This window comes from Rhinoraja longicauda, chromosome 8, assembly GCF_053455715.1.
Source record: "Rhinoraja longicauda isolate Sanriku21f chromosome 8, sRhiLon1.1, whole genome shotgun sequence".
Taxonomy (NCBI): Eukaryota; Metazoa; Chordata; class Chondrichthyes; order Rajiformes; family Arhynchobatidae; genus Rhinoraja; species Rhinoraja longicauda.
The window spans coordinates 2467912-2491688 of NC_135960.1; the positions used below are offsets into that span (position 1 = coordinate 2467912).

Below are 23777 nucleotides of genomic sequence, written 5' to 3' on the forward strand. Positions count from 1 at the left end.
GGACAGTTGAGTCGAGTTGAGTTTAGTTTCGAGGGGGGAGAGAGAGAGGTACGATCAACAGAGACCAATGGCGGCTGGAGGTCAGAACCGAACCCAGAATCAAATGAAGACGTGAGAAAATAACTGCAGATGCTGGTACAAATCGAAGGTATTTATTTCACAAAATGCTGGAGTAAATCAGTGGGTCAGGCAGCATCTCTGGAGAACATGGACAGGTGATGTTTCTGGTCAGGATCCTTCTTCAGAAGTCTGAAGAAGGGTCCCGACCAGAAACGTCACCTATCCATGTTCTCCACAGATGCTGCCTGACCCGCTGAGTTACTCCAGCACTCTGTGAAACGTCACCTATCCATGTTCTCCACAGATGCTGCCTGACCCGTTGAGTTACTCCAGCACTCTGTGAAACGTCACCTATCCATGTTCTCCACAGATGCTGCCTGACCCGCTGAGTTACTCCAGCACTTTGTGCCTTTTTTTGTAAACCAGCATCTGCTGTTTCTACATGTTTCTACATGGATCGGTGATGTTGGGGGTCAGGACCCTTCTTGAGACTTGACCATCGATCCCACCCATTTTATGATAATCCCATTCTTTTCCACCCATCTTCTCATCAACTTCCCCTCAACCTCTGTTCCACCACTCACCTAAACACTTTCATAAGGTCATAAGTGATAGGACCAGAATTAGGCCATTCGGCCCATCAAGTCCAATCCGCCATTCAATCGTGGCTGATCAATCTTTCCCTCTCAGCCCCATTCTCCTGCCTTCTCCCCATAACCCCTGACACCCTACAAATCAATTATCCATTTCTCTGCCTTAAAAATATCCATTGACTTGGCCTCCACAGCCTTCTGTGGCAAATAATTCCACAGATTCACCACCCTCTGATTAAAGAAATTTCAATAGACAATAGATGCAGGAGGAGGCCATTCGGCCCTTCGAGCCAGCACCGCCATTCAATGTGATCATGGCTGATCATTCTCAATCAGTACCCCGTTCCTGCCTTCTCCCCATACCCCCTGACTCCGCTTTCCTTAAGAGCTCTATCTAGCTCTCTCTTGAATGCATTCAGAGAATTGGCCTCCACTGCCTTCTGAGGCAGAGAATTCCACAGATTCACAACTCTATGACTGAAAAAGTTTTTCCTCATCTCAGTTCTAAATGGCCTACCCCTTATTCTTAAACTGTGGCCCCTTGTTCTGGACTCCCCCAACATTGGAAATATGTTTCCTGCCTCTAACGTGTCCAACCCCTTTATAATCTCATAGGTTTCGATAAGATCTCCTCTTATCCTTCTAAATTCCAGTGTATACAAGCCTAGTCGCTCCAGTCTTTCAACATATGACAGTCCCGCCATTCCGGGAATTAACCTACTAAACCTACGCTGCACGCCCTTAAAGGAACGTCCTTTAATTCTGAGGCTGTGCCCTCTGGTCCGAGACTCTCCCACTAGTGGAAACATCCTCTCCACATCCACTCTATCCAGGCCGCTCATTTTTCTGTACGTTTCAATGAGGTTCCCCCTCATCCTTCTAAACTCCAGCGAGTACAGGCCCAGTGCCCACAAACGCTCATCATATGTTAACACAGTCATTCCTGGGATCATTCTCGTAAACCTCCTCTGGACCCTCTCCAGCACCAGCGTTTCCTACTCTTGTCGCTTAGCGGGGAGCAGCTGTGTGGCGGCAACTCTGCTACTGCAGCGAGAGGGTTGCCAACTATCTCCCTGCCAAATACGGGACAAGGTGAGATCACCGCCCCGCGCCCCACGTGACCTCACCCAGCCAGCGGCCACGTGCTCCCGCTCCACCAATGGCGGCCACCCGGGCCGGGAGGCGGGTTGCTATGCAACCTCCGTTAGGCGGCGCCCGGGCCTCAGGCCCTACAGCGTCCAGGCCTACAGTGTCTGGACCTGCACTGTCCGGGCCTACATTGTCCTGGCCTGCACTGTGCTGGCCAACAGTGTCCTGGCCTACACTGTCCGGGACTACACTGTCCGCACCTATACTGTCTGGGCCTACAATGTCCGGGCCTGCAGTGTCCGGACCCACACTGTCCGGGCCTACACTGTTCCGGCCTACAATAAACGGGCCAACACAGTCCGGGTCTACACTGTCCGGGTCTACACTGTCCGGACATATAATCTTATATGTTTCAATAAGATCCCCTCTCATCCTTCTAAGTTCCAGTGTATACAAGCCTACGTCTAAGTTCCAGTGTATACAAGCCTACGTCTAAGTTCCAGTGTATACAAGCCTACGTCTAAGTTCCAGTGTATACAAGCCTACGTCTATGTTCCAGTGTATACAAGCCTAAGGATGCCTCGTGAGGTCCCTGTACTTACCAGCAGCAGGTTTTTCATGGTCTCGAAGATGAAGATGGCGGAGATGAGGAAGGCGAAGATTTCTTGAGTGAAGGGCGTGACGTATCGGACCAGCAAGCTGCCTTCTAAAGCCACTGTGATGAGCACAATGAACATGAGCCAAAACCCGATCCACACACGGCCAGTCAGATAGTCAATATGCTGGTCCTTGCTGAACTGGTGATGGGGTTGGGTCGCAGGTTGGTGGGGAACGGGAGGGAAGGTTCAGACAATGGGAGGAAACGGGAGAGAGAAGAGTTAACTCTTAACCTGCCAGCCCGCAACCATGATCGCTCGGTGGGCCGAAGGGCCTGTTTCCGCGCTGTGTCTCTCAACTCAACTCAACTATCCGCCGACCAGCCATCACCCTGTACACTAACACTGTACACATTATGTGTAGGGAAGAAAACTGCAGATGCTGGTTTAAATCGAAGGTAGACACAAAATACTGGAGTAACTCAGCGGGTCAGGCAGCATCTGTGGAGAACATGGATAGGTGACGTTTCACAAAATGCCGGAGTAACTCAGCGGGTCAGGCAGCATCTCTGGAGAGAGGGAATGGGTGACGTTTTGGGTCGAGACCCTTCTTCACAGTTTCAGTCCCGCTGAGTTACTCCAGCATTTTGTTTCTACCTTCACCTGTACATTAGTCAAGGCCCTTGTAGAAAACAAGGAACTGCAGATGCTGGTTTGCAGAGAAAAAAGAATCACAAAGTGTTGGAGTAACTCAGGGGGTCAGGCAGCATCTGTGGAGAACATGGATAGGTGATGTTTCACAGAGTGCTGGCGTAACTCAGCGGGTCGGGCAGCATCTGTGGAGAACATGGATAGGTGATGTTTCACAGAGTGCTGGCGTAACTCAGCGGGTCGGGCAGCATCTCTGGAGAACATGGATAGGTGACGTTTCGGGTCGGGACCCTTATCAGGGAACTGAACCGTCCTCTCACCAACTAGAGAGGGGTCCTGACCGCCCATCTACACCAATGGAGATTTTCAGACTATCTTTAATTGGACTTTAAAGAGATGGTGCTGAACTACAATCTACCTCATTGGTGACCCTCGGACTATCCTTGATCGGACTTTGCTGGCTTTACCTTGCACTGAACGTTATTCCCTTTACCCTGTGTCTGTATACTGTGGACGGCTCGATTGTAATCATGTATTGTCTTTCCCCTGACTGGTTAGCACGCAACACAAAAGCTTTTCACTGTACCTCGGTACACGTGACAGTAAACTACACGAAACGTTCTCTGTAGCTGTAATATAATATTTTGCATTCTCTTTGCTTTCTCTCTGCACTACCCGCTAGACTTGTGTATGGATCGATTGTACTTATGTAACTGAACTGAACTGAACTACACTGCGTGTTGGAAAGAATTACAGGTGCTGGTTTGAATCGAAGATAGACACAAAATGCCTGAGTAACTCAGAGGGACAGGCAGCATCTCTGGAGAGAAGGAACGGGTGACGTTTCGGGTCAAGACCCTTCTTCAGACAGAAGAAATGGGTGACGTTTCGGGTCGAGACCCTTCTTCAGACAGAAAGGTCACCCATTCCTTGTCTCCAGAGATGCTGCCTGTCCAGCTTAGTTACTTCAGCATTTTGTGTCTTCCTTTGATTTTAACCAGCATCTGCGTTTTTTTTTTCTTATGCGCCCGTGGTCAGGATAGAACTAGAGTCTCAAGTGTTGTAAGGCAGCAACTCTACCGCTGTGCCACCCTGAGCTGGTGAACGGGATGATTGCTGGTTGGCATAGACTCGGTGGGTCCATGGAGAGGTAACGTTTCAGGTTGGAACCCTTCCTCAGAGTCTAAGTTGGCATCTGTCTAGTTAAAGGTGAGGTGCCAGTTTCTTCGCGGCTGTTATCAGGCAACTGAACCATCCTACAACAACCAGAGAGTGGCCCTGAACTACTATCCACCTCATTGGTGACCCTCGGACTATCCTTAGTCGGACTTTGCTGGCTTTACCTGCACTAAATGTTATTCCCTTGTCATGTGTCTGTACACTGTGGACGGCTCGAATGTAATCATGTATTGTCTTTCTGCTGACTGGGCAGCACGCAACAGAAAGCTTTTCACTGTACCTCGGTACACGGGACAATAAACAAAACTAAACTGTAACTGTATCCAGCCGGCCGCAAGTTTGGAAATGCTGCCGTGGTCCACGTTCTCACTCGACTGAAGGTGGCAGCTCAGGTGGGATATCCCAGAGGGAGAGAGAGCCTGGAGAAACACTTGGTTTTAGTTTGGAGATGCAGCGCGGAGACAGGCCCCTGCGGCCCACCGGGTCTGCGCTGACCAGCGATCACCCCGTACACTCACACAATCCCGCACACGAGGGACAATTTACAATTTTTGCCGTAGTCAATTAATCTGCACGTCTTTGAAGTGTGGAAGGAAACTGAAGAAAACCCACGCAGGTCACGGGGAGAACGTACAAACTCGGTACAGACAGCGCCCGTAGTCAGGATCGAACCCGGGTCTCTGGCGCTGTGAGGCAGCAGCTCTACCGCTGCGCCAAAGTGCCGCCGTTAGTGTGGGGGGGGGGGGTCGGGGATCGCTGGTCTGGGTGGGCCGAAGGCTGCATCTCTTAACTAAACTGAACTAAAACCAAACAAGGAACCGCTTCCAGAATGAGAGTAAGTAAACGCTCTTACGTTGTAAAATGCTTCTTCAAACACGAGCAGGGGTCCGGTGAAGCCGATGATGAGCAGGGGCTGAGCCCCCATCAGCGAGAAGAAGACGCCCATTACTGAGGTGGAGACAATCAGCTCCGACACGCCGATCAGGCCCTCAGTCTTTGTCCCTGGAAAAGACGCAGGTCCCTTCATGAGAGGACAGCGCATGACGTCAAACTCACAGCGGCGCAGAACACGGTACGATCCTGACCTCGGGCGTGTGTGCGATTGTATGTGTGTCTGTGTGTGTGCATGCAGTGTGTGTGTGTGCACAAGAGTGTTTGTGCGCATTGTGTTTGTGTGCGTGTCTGTGCATGTGTGTGTCTATACGTATGTGTGTGCATGTGTATGAGTGCGTGTCTGTGGGTATGTGTGCGTCTGTGTGAGTGTGTGTGTGCGTGTGTGTGCATGTGTGTGTCTGTATGTATGTATGTGTGTGTGTGCACGTACCTGTGTGCACGTACCTGTGTGAGTGCGTGTGTGTGCACATGTGTGTGTGCATGTGTGTATGTGTGCGTGTATGTATGTGAGTGCGTGTGTGTGTGTGTGTGTGCACGCATGTGTGTGCGCGTGTGTGCGTGTGTCTCTGTGTGTGTGCGTGTGTGTGCGTGCGTGCATGTGTGTGTGTGTGCGCGTGTGTGTGTGCGTGTGTGTGTGCGTGGAGTTTGCAAGCTCGCCCAGCGGTAGAGTTGCTGCCTTCCAGCTCCAGACACCTGGGTTCGATCCCTGCTACGGGTGCTGTCTGTATGGAATTTGTACGTTCGCCCTGAGACCACGTGGGTTTTCTTCAGGATCTCCGGTTTCCTCCTACATCCCAAAGACGTGGATAATTGGCCCACAGTAAGTGGCCTCTGGTGTGTAGGGAGTGGGCAAGTGGGAGAACATAGAACTAGTGTACAGGGTGACCGCTGGTCGGTGCTGACTCGGTGACCCGAAGGGCCTGTTTCAATGCTGTATCACTAAACCAAACGAAACTAAAATCTGGAGAGTTTCTCCGTCTCTCAAGATTGTAGAACAATGTGATCATAAAATATATGGCACAGGTTAGACTGGGCCTAGAGTCACAGGACTATGGGCGGTCACGGTGGCGCAGCGGTAGAGATGCCGCCTTACAGCGAATGCAGCGCCGGAGACCCGGGTTCCATCCCGACTACGGGTGCTGTCTGTACGGAGTTTGTACGTTCTCCCCGTGACCTGCGTGGGTTTTCTCCGAGATCTTCGGTTTCCTCCCACACTCCAAAGATGTGCAGGTATGTAGGTTAATTGGCTTGGTAAATGTAAAAATTGTCCCCAGTGGGTGTAGGATAGTGTTAATGTGTGGGGATCGCTGGTCGGCGCGGACCCGGTGGGCCGAAGGGCCTGTTTCCGCGCTGTATGTCTGAACTGAACTAAACTAGAAGGGAGGGAGGGAGGGAGGAAGGGTTGAGAGGAGGGAGGGAGGGAGGGAGGGAGGGAGGGAGGGAGGGAGGGAGGGAGGGAGGGAGGGAGGGAGGGAGGGAGGGAGGGAGGAAGGGTTGAGAGGAGGGATAGAGGAGGGAGGAGGAAGGGGAGAGAGGAGGGAGGGGAAGGAACGTAGGGCTGAGTCCAACCATGGGAGGAGCAGAGTGAGTTACCGAGAAGGCCAAAGAGAGGATGATGGGGAGTAGGGGTTGCCAACTATCTCACTCCCAAATAAGGGACAAGGTGACGTCACCGCCCCGTGACCCACGTGACCTCACCCAGCCAGCGGCCACGTGCTCCCGCTCCATCAATGGCAGCCGCCCGGGCCGGGAGGCGGGTTGCTACGCAACCTCCCTCAGGCGGCGCCCGGGGCTCTGGGCCTACACTGTCCGGGCCTACAGTGTAGGGGCCTACAGTGGCACCCGGGTCTAAAGTGTCCGGGTCTACAGTGTCCGGGGCCTACAGTGGCACCCGGGTCTACAGTGTCCGGGCCTACAGTGTCCGGGCCTACAGTGTCCGGGCCTACAGTGTCCGGGCCTACTGTGTCCGGGCCTACAGTGTCCGGGCCTACTGTGTCCGGGGCTACGGTGTACAGGCCTACAGTGGCACCCGGGCCTACAGTGTCCGGGCCTACAGTGTCTGGGCCTACTGTGTCCAGGGCTACAGTGTACAGGCCTACAGTGGCAACCGGGCCTACAGTGTCCGGGCCTACAGTGTCCAGGCCTACAGGAATAATAATAAAAATAATAATAATAAAATAATAATAATAATAATAATAATAATAATAGTCTAGTTATAATAATAATAGTCTAGTTATAATAATAATAATAATAATAATAATAATAATAATAATAATAATAATAATAATAATAATAATAATAATAATAATAATAATAATAACTAGACTATTATTATTATTATTACTAATTATTTTATTATTAGTAATAATAATAACAATAATAATAATATTATTAATACCAAGAGGCGGTTGGTCCTCTCCAGATACTAATTATTTTATTATTAGTAATAATAATAACAATAATAATAATAATAACTATTATTATTATTATTATTGTTATTATTATTACTAATAATAAAATAATAATAATAATAGTCTAGTTATTATAATAAAATAATAATAATAATAGTCTAGTTATTATAATAATATAATAATAATAATAATAGTCTAGTTATTATTATTATTATTTTATTATTATTATAATTATTATTATTATATTATTATTATATTATTATTATTAAAATAATATAATATTATAATAATAACTAGACTATTATTATTATTATTATTATTATTATTATTATTATTATTATTATTATTATTATTATTATTATTATTATTATTATTATATTATTAACGCTAGCAGGGAGGGAGGAAAGAGGCAAGGGGAGTGGAGGGGAGGGAGGAGGGAGGGGGGAGGAGTGGGGCAGCATCGTGCATGTTGCCCTCCTGCCCCCCGAGAGGGGTAGAGAGAGTTACCAAGGAGGCCACCGAAGGTGATGGCCGGAGAGAGGGCAGCGAAGTAGATGAAGATGATGGCGGGCACGCATTGGCAGCTGAAGGCATCACGGATATCGCTCAGGTACTGCGGGTACCTCCGCCTCACGTCGCGCACCAGGCCGCCGAAGAGGCGGTTGGTCCTCTCCAGAGAGTCGTCCTCAGCCTCCGCCTGCACATTCAAGCACAGATCTGGGGAGCAACAGAGAGCGGGTTTGGGGCAACTCACAAAACAACTATGGCAGGCAGTAACTAGTGGGGTACCGCAAGGCTCGGTGCTGGGACCGCAGCTATATACAATATACATCAATGACTTGGGTGAAGGGATTAAAAGTACCATTAGCAAATTTGCAGCTGAGCTGTGAGGAGGATGCTATGAGGTTTCAGGGTGACCTGGACAGGTTGTGTGAGTGGGCGGATGCATGGCAGATGCAGTTTAATGTGGATAAATGTGAGGTTGTCCACTTTGGTGGCAAGAACTGGGAGGCAGAGAATTATCTGAATGGTGACAAGCTAGGAAATGGGGATGTACAAAGAGATCTGGGTGTCCTAGTGCATCAGTCACTCAAAGATAGCATGCAGGAACAGCAGGCTGTGAAGAAAGCTAATGGCATGTTAGAGAATGGAAAGCTAGAGGAGTTGAGTATAGAAGCGAAGAGGTCCTTCTACCCGATCTATTCCTCTCATGATTTTATACACCTCTTTTAGATCACCCCTCATCCTCCTGCGCTCCAAGGAATAGAGACCCAGCCTGCTCAACCTCTCCCTGTAGCTCACACCCTCTAGACCTGACAACATCCTTGTAAAGGGATAAGGGAATAACGTTTAGTTCAACATAAAGCCAGTAAAGGCCGATCAACAGCTGGGAAGAAACTGTCCCTGAATCTGGAGGTGTGCGTTTTCACACTTCTGTACCTCTTGCCCGATGGGAGAGGGGAGAAGAGGGAGTGACCGGGGTGAGACTGGTCCTTGATGATGCTGCTGGCCTTGCCGAGGCAGCGTGAGGTGTAGATGGAGTCGGTGGGAGGGAGGTTGGTTTGTGTGATGGTCTGGGCTGCGCCCACAATTCAGTTCCTCAAGCTTATTCTGAGCGGCTCAGTGGCACGGGCCGGTAGAGCTAAGATAGGCACATGGTGTGTGTTCTGCCTTGAGATTCAAGTGCGTGCTAGATGCACTATCAATGTAGAATTTCAGCTGCAACTAACCTGCCTCAGCCACCTTTCTGCAATCTTTGCAGCTCTTGTGAATTTTTTTAAATGTTTTTTGACAGTAAGTGGTTCCAGTTAACTGTTCAGCAAATTTTCAGATGATACTAAGCTGGGTGGCAGTGTGAACTGTGAGGAAGATGCTATGAGGTTGCATGGTGACTTGGACAGGTTGTGTGAGTGGGCGGATGCATGGCAGATGCAGTTTAATGTGGATAAGTGTGAGGTTATCCACTTTGGAGGTAAGAATAGGAAGGCAGATTATTATCTGAATGGTGTCAAGTTAGGAAAATGGGACGTACAACGTGATCTGGGTGTCCTAGTGCATCAGTCACTGAAAGGAAGCATGCAGGTACAGCAGGCAGTGAAGAAAGCCAATGGAATGTTGGCCTTCATAACAAGAGGAGTTGAGTATAGAAGCAAAGAGGTCCTTCTGCAGTTGTACAGGGCCCTAGTGAGACCGCACCTGGAGTACTGTGTGCAGTTTTGGTCTCCAAATTTGAGGAAGGATATTCTTGCTATTGAGGGCGTGCAGCGTAGGTTTACTAGGTTAATTCCCGGAATGGTGGGATTGTCATATGTTGAAAGACTGGAGCGACTAGGCTTGTATACACTGGAATTTAGAAGGATGAGAGGGGATCTTATCGAAACGTATAAGATTATTAAGGGGTTGGACACGTTAGAGGCAGGAAACATGTTCCCAATGTTGGGGGAGTCCAGAACAAGGGCCACAGTTTAAGAATAAGGGGTAAGCCATTTAGAATGGAGATGAGGAAAAACTTTTTCAGTCAGAGAGTTGTGAATCTGTGGAATTATCTGCCTCAGAAGGCAGTGGAGGCCAATTCTCTGAATGCATTCAAGAGAGAGCTAGATAGAGCTCTTAAGGATAGCGGAGTCAGGGGGTAAGGGGAGAAGGCAGGAATGGGGTACTGATTGAGAATGATCAGCCATGATCACATTGAATGGTGGTGCTGGCTTGAAGGGCAGAATGGCAGAATGGCTTACTCCTGCACCTATTGTCTATTGTCTACCCCGTTCTCTACTTCGGCGCCATCATTGCAGAGGGGTATGTATACCGCTAGGCTTCCTGACGCTGACCACTGTCTCAATAGACAATAGGCAACAGGTGCAGGAGGAGGCCATTCGGCCCTTCGAGCCGGCACCGCCATTCAATGTGATCATGGCTGATCATTCTCAATCAGTACCTCGTTCCTGCCTTCTCCCCATACCCCCTGACTCCGCCATCCTTAAGAGCTCTATCTAGCTCTCTCTTGAGAGCAGCTTACCTTCGTACCTCATCTTTTCTCCCCGTATCGCCTTTTTATTTATCTTCTGTTGCTCTTTAAAAAGAGTCCCAATCCCCTGGCTTCCCGCTCATCTTTGCTACGTTATACTTCATCTCACATTGTCTACAAGCTCACCTGTGGCATCGAACGGGGTTTCCTCCTTCTTCATGGACTTCTTCTGCTCCCTCTCTTTTCTCTTCCTCAGCATCTCCTTCTGAAAGGTGGTGACTGATCTGAGGAGATCCCTGCCCTCCAGCTCCAGGGGCGGGATGACGATACTGGAGTCCAGGAACTCATTGATGGCGTTCAGCAGGTCCTGCCGGTCATCGGCCAGGTAGGCCGCATCGTGAAACTCCTGCAGAGGAGCACACATTCCCTGGAGATTCATGCCTCCAGATCTCACCACGGACCAGTCTCACCCCCCACTGCCCGGCCACTCCCTCTTCTCCCCCCTCTCCCATCGGGCAAGAGGTACAGAAGTGTGAAAACGCACACCTCCAGATTCAGGGGCAGTTTCTTCCCGGCTGTTATCAGGCGACTGAACCGTCCTCTCACCAACTAGAGAGCGGTCCTGACCTCCCATCTACCTCATTGGTGACCCTCGGACTATCTTTAATCGGACATTACTGGATTTTACGTTGCACTGAACGTTATTCCCTTTATCCTGCATCTGTGTACAACGTGGACGACTCGATTGTAATCATGTAGTCCTTTCCGCTGACTGGTTAGCACGCAACATAAAGGCTTCTCACTGTACCTCGGTACACGTGACAATAAACTAATCTGCAGTCCTTGATCGGACTTTACTGGCTTTACCTTGCATTAAACGTTATTCCCTTTATCCTGTATCTACACTGTGGACGGCTCGATTGTAATCACGCATAGTCTTTCTACTTGGCTTCACCAGGTTAATTCCTGGAATGGCGGGACTGTCGTATGTTGAAAGACTGGAGCGACTAGGCTTGTATACGCTGGAATTTAGAAGGATGAGAGGGGATCTTATTGAAACATATAAGATTATTAAGGGATTGGACACGTTAGAGGCAGGAAACATGTTCCCAATGTTGGGGGAGTCCAGAACAAGGGGCCACAGTTTAAGAATAAGGGGTAGGCCATTCAGAACGGAGATGAGGAAAAACTTTTTCACCCAGAGAGTTGTGAATCTGTGGAATTCTCTGCCTCAGAAGGCAGTGGAGGCCAATTCTCTGGATGCTTTCAAGAGAGAGTTAGATAGAGCTCTTAAAGATAGCGGAGTCAGGGGGTATGGGGAGAAGGCAGGAACGGGGTACTGATTGTGGATGATCAGCCGTGATCACAGTGAATGGCGGTGCTGGTGAGAAGGGCCGAATGGCCTCCTCCTGCACCTATTGTCTATTGTCTACTTGCAACAAAAAAAAATTTCACTGTACCTCAGTACACGTGACAATCAATCAAACTAATAAATAAATGGCCTGTTGCGATCCGATGACCGAGGACCTCCCGATAGGCCCGGCCCACCCGCCCCGCAACTCATCGGTCGATGGGACCAGGAGTGAGCTTAGGGTTGCCACATGTCCCGTATTAGCCGGGACATCCCGTACTTTGGGCTAAATTGGTTTGTCCCGTACGGGACTGCCCCAGTTTCGTATTAGGCCTGGGGAGCCGCTGTAGGCCCGGACAGTGTAGGCCCGGACATAGAAACATAGAAAGTGGGTGCAGGAGTAGGCCATTCGGCCCTTCGAGCCTGCACCGCCATTCAATATGATCATGGCTGATCATCCAACTCAGTATCCCATACCTGCCTTCTCTCTATACCCCCTGATCCCTTTAGCCACAAGGGCCACATCTAACTCCCTCTTAAATATAGCCAATGAACTGGCCTCAACTACCTTCTGTGGCAGAGAATTCCACAGATTCACCACTCTCTGTGTGGAAAAAAACTCTCATCTCGGTCCTAAAAGACTTCCCCCTTATCCTTAAACTGTGACCCCTTGTTCTGGACTTCCCCAACATCGGGAACAATCTTCCTGCATCTAGACTGTCCAACCCCTTAAGAATTTTGTAAGTTTCTATAAGATTCCCCCCTCAATCTTCTAAATTCCAGCGAGTACAAGCCGAGTCTATCCAGTCTTCCTTCATATGAAAGTCCCGCCATCCCAGGAATCAATCTGGTGAACCTTCTCTGTACTCCCTCTATGGCAAGAATATCTTTCCTCAGATTAGGAGACCAAAACTGTACGCAATACTCCAGGTGTGGTCTCACCAATGCCCTGTACAACTGCAGCAGAACCTCCCTGCTCCTATACTCAAATCCCCTCGCTATGAATGCCAACATACCATTCGCTTTCTTCACTACCTGCTGCACCTGTATGCCTACTTTCAATGACTGGTGTACCACGACACCCAGGTCTCGTTGCATCTCCCCTTTTCCTAATTGGCCACCATTCAGATAATAGTCTGCTTTCCTGTTCTTGCCACCAAAGTGGATAACCTCACATTTATCCACATTATACTGCATCTGCCATGCAATTGCCCACTCACCTAACCTATCCAAGTCACGTTGCAGCCTCCTAGCATCCTCCTCACAGCTAACACTGCCCCCCAGCTTCGTGTCATCCGCAAACTTGGAGATGTTGCATTCAATTCCCTCGTCCAAATCATTAATATATATTGTAAATAGCTGGGGTCCCAGCACTGAGCCTTGCGGTTACCCACTAGTCACTGCCTGCCATTCTGAAAAGGACCCGTTTATTCCTACTTTTTGCTTCCTGTCTGCCAGCCAGTTCTCTATCCACATCAATACTGAACCCACAATACCATGTGCTTTAAGTTTGCATATTAATCTCTTATGTGGGACCTTGTCGAAAGCCTTCTGGAAGTCCAGATATAACACATCCACTGGTTCTCCCTTATCCACTCTACTAGTTACATCCTCAAATAATTCTATAAGATTCGTCAGACATGATTTGCCTTTCATAAATCCATGCTGACTTTGTCCAATGATTTCACCACTTTCCAAATGTGATGCTATCCCATCTTTAATAACTGACTCTAGCATTTTCCCCACTACCGATGTTAGACTAACTGGTCTATAATTCCCCGTTTTCTCTCTTCCTCCCTTTTTGAAAAGTGGGGTTACATTAGCTACCCTCCAATCCTCAGGAACTACTCCAGAATCCAAAGAGTTTTGGAAAATTATCACTAATGCATCCACTATTTCTGGGGCTACCTCCTTAAGCACTCTGGGATGCAGCCTATCTGGCCCTGGGGATTTATTGGCCTTTAATCCATTCAATTTACCTAACACCACTTCCCGACTAACCTGGATTTCACTCAGTTCCTCCATCTCATTTGACCCTCGGTCCCCTGCTATTTCCGGCAGATTATTTATGTCTTCCTTAGTGAAGACAGAACCAAAGTAGTTATTCAATTGGTCTGCCATGTCCTTGTTCCCCATGATCAATTCACCTGTTTCTGACTGCAAGGGACCTACATTTGTTTTAACTAATCTTTTTCTCTTCACAGTGTAGGCCCGGACAGTGTAGACCCGGACAGTGTAGACCCGGACACTGTAGGCCCAGACAGTGTAGGCCCGGACAGTGTAGGCCCGGACAGTGTAGGCCCGGAGGCCCGGGCGCTGCCTAACGGAGGTTGCATAGCAACCCGCCTCCCGGCCCGGGCGGCCGCCATTGGTGGAGCGGGAGCACGTGGCCACTGGCTGGGTGAGGTCACGTGGGGCGCGGGGCGGCGACGTCACCTTCTCCCTTATTTGGGAGTGAGATAGTTGGCACCCCTAAGGGAGCTGGCGATGTCAGACGCAAGGAGCAAGGGCTGGTGGAGGGTGCACTGGGGTAATCCACAATCAGTAACCCGTGCCTGCCTTCTCACCACATCCCTTGATTCCACTAGCCCCTAGAGCTCTATCTAACTCTCTCTTAAATTCATCCAGTGAATTGGCCTCCACTGCCCTCTGTGGCAGAGAATTCCACAAATTCACAACTCTTTGGGTGAAAAAGTTTCTTCTCACCTCAGTTTTAAATGGCCTCCCCTTTATTCTTAAGACTATTCTGGTTCTGGACTCGCCCAACATTGGGAACATTTTTCCTGCATCTAGCTCGTCCAGTCGTTTTATAATTTTATACGTCTCTATAAGATCCCCTCTCATCCTTCTAAACTCCAGTGAATACAAGCCCAGTCTTTCCAACCTTTCCTCATATGACAGTCCCGCCATCCCAGGGATTAACCTCGTGAACCTACGCTGCACTCCCTCAATAGCAAGGACATCCTTCCTCAAATTAGGAGACCAAAACTGCACACATTACTCCAGATGTGGTCTCACCAGGGCCCTGTACAACTGCATACCACCAGGGCCCTATACAACCTCTTTCCTCCTGTACTCAAATCCTCTTGTTATGAAGGCCAACATGCCATTAGCCAGTCTTTCCAATCTTTCCTCATATGACAGTCCCGCCATCCCGGGGGTGAGCCTGGGGAACTGCTCCAGAACACTGACTGGACGTCGGACCTTGAGTAATGGAGTCAGGATGGAAGGCGGGTGCCTGGCGATGCAAGGCCTCAGCTCTACCGCTGAGCCACCGTAAGACGAGATGGGAAGCTAACCTTGTCAGACATGAGCGTGGAGATACTTCGTCCGATCTCGTGATAGTCCATGCTGGACTGGGACGGACCCAGCAGGACGAAGATGAACCGTACGGGGACGGAAACCTCCAGGACGCAGTCCAGCAGCACGCCCTCGCTGAGACGAACGAAGGCCATGGTCGGCTGCTCCAAGAAGGCCAGGGTCCCTGCAAATAGGAAAATGCCGGAGTAACTCAGCGGGACAGGCAACATCTCTGGAGAAAAGGAATGGGTGACGTTTCGGGTCCAGACCCTTCTGCAAACTGTGCGGAGAGTGGACTTCTCAGATCAAGGCTCAATTTTAGTTTTTAGTTTTAGAGATACAGCGCGGAAACAGGCCCATCGGGTCCGTGCCGCCCAGCGATCCCCGCACACTAACACTATCCCACACCCACTAGGGACAACTTTTACATTTGCCCAGGCACCGAATGCTTTCCTCGGTTATGCTGGGATTTAGTTCTCTGGAGGCAGAGGGGTGAGCTTATTGAGGTCTACAAAATCACGAGTTTAGTTTAGTTTAGAGATACAGCGCGGAAACAGGCCCTTTCGTCCCGCCGAGTCCGTGCCCACCAGCGATCCCCCCACATTAGCACTATCCCACACCCACTAGGGACAATTCTTTTTACATTTACCAAGCCAGTTAACCTACAAACCTGCGTGTCTTTGGAGTGTGGGAGGAAACCGAAGATCTCGGAGAAAACCCACGCAGGTCACGGGGAGAACGTACAAACTCTGTACAGACAAGCACCCTTGGTCAGAATCGAACCCGGGTATCTGGCGCTGTAAGGCAGTAGCTCTACCACTACTTGATAGGCCAAATGGCCTAATTCCGCTCCCATGATGTATGAACTAATGAACTGTACCTTGATACAGGTATAGTTTAGTTTAGCTTAGAGTTTCAGCGTGGAAACAGGCCCCTTCGGCCCACCGGGTCCACGCGGCCCAGCGATCCCCGCACACTAACACTATCCTACACCCACTGGGGACAATTTACATTTACACCAAGCCAATTAACCTACAAACTTGCACGTCTTTGGAGCACGGGAGGAAACCGAAGATCTCGGAGAAAACCCACGCGGGTCACGGGGAGAATTGAACCCGGGTCAACGGCGCTGCATTCGCTGTAAGGCAGCAACTCTGCCGCTGCGCCACCGTGACCGCCCACACGATAATAACTGTGCCACCGTGACCGCCCACGCGAGCCTACTGCAAGCATTGTGTTGGTTGTTTCTCCTTTGGCACAGGGGAAAACGTACCGATGAGGACAACTGTAGCCTCTGCGTTATCCGGGATCTGCTTCAGCAGTTTCAGCTCCGACTTGGTCTTGTGTCTCTCGTTCTGTTGTGACGGATGCCTCATGGTGTTCTGCAAAGCGGAAAACATCTGCGACAAATCGCAAAGGCACGGAGGCTCACAAAAGACAGACACACAATGCTGGAGCAACTCAGCGGGACAGGCAGCATCTCTGGAGAGAAGGAATGGGTGACGTTTCGGGGTCGAGACCCTTCTTCGGATTCAGCTGAGTTTATGTCTACCTTCGGTTTAAACCAGCGTACACATGGAAGCGCGCAGAGCCACAAACTCTTCAGACCCAAACCCACTTCAACCACCAAGCAAAGACACTTGAGTTTCTCAACTGGTCAGTCTGCATCACTGGAGGACATAGGGTTGCCAACTGTCCCTTATTATCCGGGACATCCCATATTTTGGGCTAAATTGTTTTGTCCCATAGGCCCATATGTCCTAATATGCCCTTGTCCCGTATTAGGCCCGGATGGCACTGTAGGCCCGGATGGCACTGTAGGCCCGGATGGCACTGTAGGCCCGGACATTGTAGGCCCGGACACTGTAGGCCCGGACACTGTAGGCCCGGACACTGTAGGCCCGGACACTGTAGGCCCGGACACTGTAGGCCCGGACACTGTAGGCCCGGATGGCACTGTAGGCCCGGACATTGTAGGCCCGGACACCGTAGGCCCGGACACTGTAGGCCCGGACACTGTAGGCCCGGACACTGTAGGCCCGGACACTGTAGGCCCGGACACTGTAGGCCCGGACACTGTAGGCCCGGACACTGTAGGCACGGACACTGTAGGCCCGGACACTAGGCCCGGACACTGTAGGCCCGGACACTGTAGGCCAGAACACTGTGGGCCGGACACTGTAGGCCCAGATTGCACTGTAGGCCCGGACACTGTAGGCCCGGACACTATAGACCCAGACACTGTAAATAACTCTGTGGGTCAGCCAGCATCTGTGGACAACATAGATTGGTGATGTTTTGTATTGGAGGCCATTTGGCCCTTTGAGCCAGCAGCACCATTCATTGTGATCATGGCTGATCATCCACAATCAGTAACCCGTGCCTGCCTTCACCCTATATTCCTTGATTCCGCTAGCCTCTAGAGCTCTATCTAATCCCCTTTTAAATTCATCCAGTGAATTGGCCTCCACTGCCCTCTGTGGCAGAGAATTCCACAGATTCACAACTCTCTGGGTGAAAAAGTTTCTTCTCACCTCAGTTTGAAATGGCCTCCCCTTTATTCTTAGACTGTGTGGCCCCTGGTTCTGGACTCCCCCAACATTGGGAACATATTTCCTGCGTCTAGCTTGTCCAGTCCTTTTATAATTTTATACGTCTCTATAAGATCCCCTCTCATCCTTCTAAACTCCAGTGATTACAAGCCCAGTCTTCCCAATCTTTCCTCATATGACAGTCCCGCCATCCCAGGGATTAACCTCGTGAACCTACGCTGCACTGCCTCAATAGCAAGGACGTCCTTCCTCAAATTAGGAGATCAAAACTGCACACAATACTCCAAATGTGGTCTCACCAGGACCCTATACAACTGCATACCACCAGGGCCCTATACAACCTCTTTTCTCCTGTACTCAAATCCTCTTGTTATGAAGGCCAACATGCCATTAGCTTTCTTCACTGCCTGCTGTACCTGCACGCCACCTTTCAGTGACTGGTGTGCAAGGACACCAAGGTCTCGTTGCACCTCCCCTTAACCTGATCTGACACCATTGAGATAATAATCTGCCTCCTTATTTTTGCTGCCTTATGGACCTGTTTATTCCTACTCTTTGCTTTCTGTCTGCCAGCCAATTCTCTATCCATGTCAACACCATACCCACAATACCATATGCTCTAATTTTGACCACTAATCTCCCGTGTGGGACCTTATCAAAGGCTTTCTGAAAATCTAGATGCACTACATCCACTGGCTCTCCTTCATCCATTTTACTTGTCACGTCCGCTATGTTGAAAGACTGGAGCGACTAGGCTTGTATACACTGGAATTTAGAAGGATGAGAGGGGATCTTATTGAAACATATAAGATTATTAAGGGGTTGGACACGTTAGAGGCAGGAAACATGTTCCCAATGTTGGGGGAGTCCAGAACCAGGGGCCACAGTTTAAGAATAAGGGGTAGGCCATTTAGAACGGAGATGAGGAAAAACTTTTTCAGTCAGAGAGTTGTAAATCTGTGGAATTCTCTGCCTCAGAAGGCAGTGGAGGCCAAGTCTCTGAATGCATTCAAGAGAGAGCTGGATAGAGCTCTTAAGGATAGCGGAGTCAGGGGGTATGGGGAGAATGCAGGAACGGGGTACTGATTGAGAATTATCAGCCATGATCACATTGAATGGTGGTGCTGGCTGGAAGGGCCGAATGGCTTCCTCCTGCACCTATTGTCTATTGTCTATAAAAATTCCAGAAGGTTAGTCAAGCTAGATTTCCCTTTCATAAATCCATGCTGACTTGGACCAATCCTTTTACCACTATCCAAATGCACCGTTATTACGTCTTTAATAATTGGCTCCAGCATCTTCCCCACCACCGATGTCAGGCTAACTGGTCTATAATTGCCCATTTTCTCTCTCGCTCCTTTCTTGAAAAGTGGGATAACATTCGCTATCTTCCAGGAGGTGATCTATGGTCCATGTTCTATGATCCATGCGCTGTTCCAATGTCCATGGTCTATGGTACATGGTCAATGTTCTATGTTCTAATGTCCATGTTGTATGGTCCATGGTCTATGTTCTATGTTCTAATATCCATGTTGTATGGTCCATGGTCTATGTTCTATGTTCTAATGTCCATGTTGTATGGTCCATGGTCTGTTCTATGTTCTAATGTCCATGTTGTATGGTCCATGGTCAATATTCTATGTTCTAATGTCCATGTTGTATGGTCCATGGTCTGTTCTATGTTCTAATGTCCATGTTGTATGGTCCATGGTCTATGTTCTATGTTCTAATGTCCAAGTTGTATGGTGCATGGTCTGTTCTATGTTCTAATGTCCATGGTCTATGATCCATGCTCTGTTCTAATGTCCATGTTGTATGGTCCATGGTCTGTTCTATGTTCTAATGTCCATGTTCTATGGTCCATGGTCTATGTTCTATGTTCTAATGTCCATGGTCTATGATCCATGCGTTGTTCTAATGTCCATGTTGTATGGTCCATGGTCTATGTTCTATGTTCTAATGTCCATGTTGTATGGTCCATGGTCTATGTTCTATGATCTAATGTCCATGTTCTATGATCTAACGTCCATGTTCTATGTTCTAACGTCCATGTTGTATGGTCCATGGTCTATGCTCTATGTTCTAACGTCCATATTGTATGGTTCATGGTCTATGTTCTATGATCTAACGTCTCCATGGTCTATGGTCCATGGACTATGTTCTATGATCTAACGTCTCCATGTTCTAAGGTCCATGGTCTATGTTCTATGATCTAACGTCCATGTTCTATGGTCCATGGACTATGCTCTATGATCTAACGTCCATGTTCTATGCCACTTCCTCCCGGGTGCCGCTGAGACAATCCCACTGAAGTCGGACTCACCTGGGAATCGGAGTCCGGCGTTTTGGAATCATCAGTCTCGACGTGGTCCTCTTCCATCAGGGGCAGGGTGATGATTTGGTCTTTGGAGGGGTAGTGCTCGTGGTGAAGATGGTGGCTGCTCAGAACGGAGGACATGCTGCTGGTTCCAGAGCGCGGGAAGAAGCCGCCTTCTTTCTCATCGTTAGGGTGGCTGGAAGGGAAGTGGCCCCACAGTCATGGACTCATAGTGTGACACAGCGTGGAAACAGGCCCTTCGGCCCATCTCGCCCACACCGGCCAACAACGTCCCATCTACCCCGGTTCCCACGTATGGCCCATATCCCTCCAAACCTGTCCTATTCATGTACCTGTCTGTTTCTTAAACGTTAGGACATCCCCTGCCCCAACTACCTCCTCTGGCAGCTCCTTCCTTCCACCCGCCACCCTTTGTGTGAGAAAGTTACCCCTCAGATTCCTATTAAATCTTTTCCCCCTTCACCTTAAACCTTTGTCCTCTGGTCCTCGATTCCCCTACTCTGGGCAAGAGACTCTGTGCATCTACCCGATCTATTCCTCTCATGATTTTGTACACCTCTATAAGATCTCCCCTCATCCTCCTGCGCTCCATGGAATAGAGACCCAGCCTACTCAACCTCTCCCTGTAGCTCACAGATAGGATGAATCACAGTGTATTTTACCCAAAGTAGAGGAATCAAGAAAAAGGGGAAATAGGTTGAGGGTGAGGGGGGGGGGGAGACTTATTAAGAGCTTGTGGGAAGGGGCTCTCACACAGAGGGTGGTGGGTGTATGGAACAATTTGCCAGAGGAGGTAGTTGAGGCTGGTACTTTAACAACATTTAAAGGACAATTTGTGTAGGAAAGAACTGCAGATGCTGGTTTAGACAATAGACAATAGGTGCAGGAGGAGGCCATTCGGCCATTCGAGCCAGCACCACCATTCAATGTGATCATGGCTGATCATTCACACCGTTTTGGCTGAAGTTCAGTCACAAACAAGATAACAAACGAGAGTTTTAGTATATAGATGGAGTATATATGTTTACATGTACACATTCCTGGGCGTGAGTTACAGGCCGATGGCATCGCAGCGCCAGAGGCCCGGGCTTGACCCTGACCCACGCAGCTAATGTCTGTGCGTGGAGTTGGCACGTTCTCCCTGCGACTGCGTGGGTTTTCTCCGGGTGCTCCGGTTCCCTCCCACATCCCAAACACATGCGGGTTTGTGGGTTAATTGGCTTCTGTAAATTGACCCTCGTGCGCGTGGGACGGAACTCGTGTGAAGGGGTAGCCGTTGGTCAGCGCGGGCTCAGCGGGCAGCGTAGGTTCACTAGGTTAATTCCCGGAATGGCGGGACTGTCATATGTTGAAAGGCTGGAGCAATTAGGCTTGTATACACTGGAATTTAGAAGGATGAGGGGGGATCTTATTGAAGCATATAAGATAATTAGGGGATTGGACACATTAGAGGCAGGAAACATGTTCCCAATGTTGGGGGAGTCCAGAACAAGGGGCCACAGTTTAAGAATAAGGGGTAGGCCATTTAGAACGGAGATGAGGAAAAACATTTTCAGTCAGAGAGTGGTGAAGGTGTGGAATTCTCTGCCTCAGAAGGCAGTGGAGGCCAATTCTCTGAATGCATTCAAGAGAGAGCTGGATAGAGCTCTTAAGGATAGCAGAGTCAGGGGATATGGGGAGAAGGCAGGAACGGGGTACTGATTGAGAATGATCAGCCATGATCACATTGAATGGCAGTCAAATGGCCTCCTCCTGCACCTATTGTCTATTGTCTATATGAAGTTCCTTATGAACCCGTGATAGTAGCCCAGCCCGTGACTCACTCCCGGGTATGTTACTCGATATTTACCCCCCCGAACCCCACAATTAGATTGCCCTCAACGCCAAGGTGCCGGTCTCTGACTGCCCAGCCCCAGGGTACCTGTGTTTGAGCAGGAGAGCTCTCAGCACCTTGGTCCTGTCCTCAGGTTTGATCTGGTCTGAGATGACCATGGTTTCCACCACCATATTGGCGATGCCGGGAAAGGACTTCTGCTCCAGATCCAACAGCACGGCCCCTGTAAGAGTCACACGCAACACCGTCAGTCAGTCAGTCAGTCAGCGCTCAGACTCAACGGCTCAGGCAGCATCTCTGGATAGAAGGAATGGGTGACGTTTCAGGTCGAGACCCGTGCTCCCCCTCTCTCTCCATCCCTCCCCCCCCTACCCCAAACGTCCAATTGCACTTCACCAACGCATGAAATTGCAGTGAAATGTGGACACAGCCCAGACCATCACACAAACCAACCTCCCTTCCCACCGACTCCATCTACACCTCACGCTGCCTCGGCAAGGCCAGCAGCATCATCAAGGACCAGTCTCACCCCGGTCACTCCCTCTTCTCCCCTCTCCCATCGGGCAAGAGGTACAGAAGTGTGAAAACGCACACCTCCAGATTCAGGGACAGTTTCTTCCCGGCTGTTATCAGGCAACTGAACCGTCCTCTCACCAACTAGAGAGCGGTCCTGACCTCCCATCTACCTCATTGGTGACCCTCGGTCTATCTTTGATCGGACGTAACTGGCTTTCAGCTCAGTTGTTTAGTTCATTGTCACGTGTACCGAGGTACAGTGAAAAGCTTTGTTGCGTTCTAGCCAGTCGGCAGAAAGACAATACATGATTATAATTGAGCCACCTATCCATGTTCTCCAGAGATGCTGCCTGACCCGCTGAGTTAGTCCAGCACTCTGTGAAACGTCACCTATCCATGTTCTCCACAGATGCTGCCTGACCCGCTGAGTTAGTCCAGCACTCTGTGAAACGTCACCTATCCATGTTCTCCACAGATAAAATCTTTTGCCGTACACAAAAAGGCGGTGCCCCAATGTGGCGGCACAGCAGTAGAGTGTATGTGAATGTGAATGTAACTTTAGACTATTACCTGAATGGTGGCCGATTGGGAGAAGGGGAGATGCAACGAGACCTGGGTGTCATGGTGCACCAGTCATTGAAAGTAGGCATGCAGGTACAGCAGGGAGTGAAGAAAGCGAATGGTATGTTGGCATTCATAGCGAGGGGATTTGAGTACAGGAGCAGGGAGGTTCTGCTGCAGTTGTACAGGGCCTTGGTGAGACCGCACCTGGAGTATTGCGTACAGTTTTGGTCTCCTAATCTGAGGAAAGACATTCTTGCCATAGAGGGAGTACAGAGAAGGTTCACCAGATTGATTCCTGGGATGGCAGGACTTTCATATGAAGAAAGACTGGATAGACTCGGTTTGTACTCGCTGGAATTTAGAAGATTGAGGGGGGATCTTATAGAAACTTACAAAATTCTTAAGGGGTTGGACAGGCTAGATGCGGGAAGATTGTTCCCGATGTTGGGGAAGTCCAGAACAAGGGGTCACAGTTTAAGGATAAGGGGGAAGTCTTTTAGGACCGAGATGAGAACGTTTTTTTTCACACAGAGTGATGAATCTGTGGAATTCTCTGCCACAGAAGGTAGTTGAGGCCAATTCATTGGCTATATTTAAGAGGGAGTTAGATGTGGCCCTTGTGGCTAAAGGGATCAGGGGGTATGGAGAGAAGGCAGGTACGGGATACTGAGTTGGATGATCAGCCATGATCATATTGAATGGCGGTGCGTACAGGCTCGAAGGGCTGAATGGCCTACTCCTGCACCTGTTTTCTATGTTTCTATGATAACATCAGGGTTTTTAAACTAATATCGTGGTTATTAATTCTTGTTTATTATATATCACGCGTGTATTGTGTTTACAGACTGTTATTAAGCTGCTGAACGTAAGAGGGTTAGTATTCC

At 49.3% G+C, this 23777-nt stretch overlaps 1 protein-coding gene across 2 annotated transcripts in view; it reads right to left on the reverse strand.

The window, feature by feature from the left end:
• Positions 1-23777, reverse strand: part of LOC144595713 (anion exchange protein 3-like) — a 50147-nt gene that overhangs the window by 17352 nt on the left and 9018 nt on the right. For both annotated transcript variants that reach the window (XR_013547531.1, XM_078403261.1), the window contains exons 3-10: positions 21901-22036; positions 19965-20154; positions 16363-16471; positions 15089-15273; positions 10625-10844; positions 7981-8190; positions 5022-5170; positions 2345-2539 (exon numbers count right to left, since the gene is read on the reverse strand). Coding sequence is in view for 1 of the 2 variants with exons in the window: in XM_078403261.1 (XP_078259387.1) it covers positions 2345-2539; positions 5022-5170; positions 7981-8190; positions 10625-10844; positions 15089-15273; positions 16363-16471; positions 19965-20154; positions 21901-22036 (1394 nt within the window). In the remaining variant the exon portion in view is untranslated. The remainder of the gene's footprint in view (positions 1-2344; positions 2540-5021; positions 5171-7980; positions 8191-10624; positions 10845-15088; positions 15274-16362; positions 16472-19964; positions 20155-21900; positions 22037-23777) is intronic.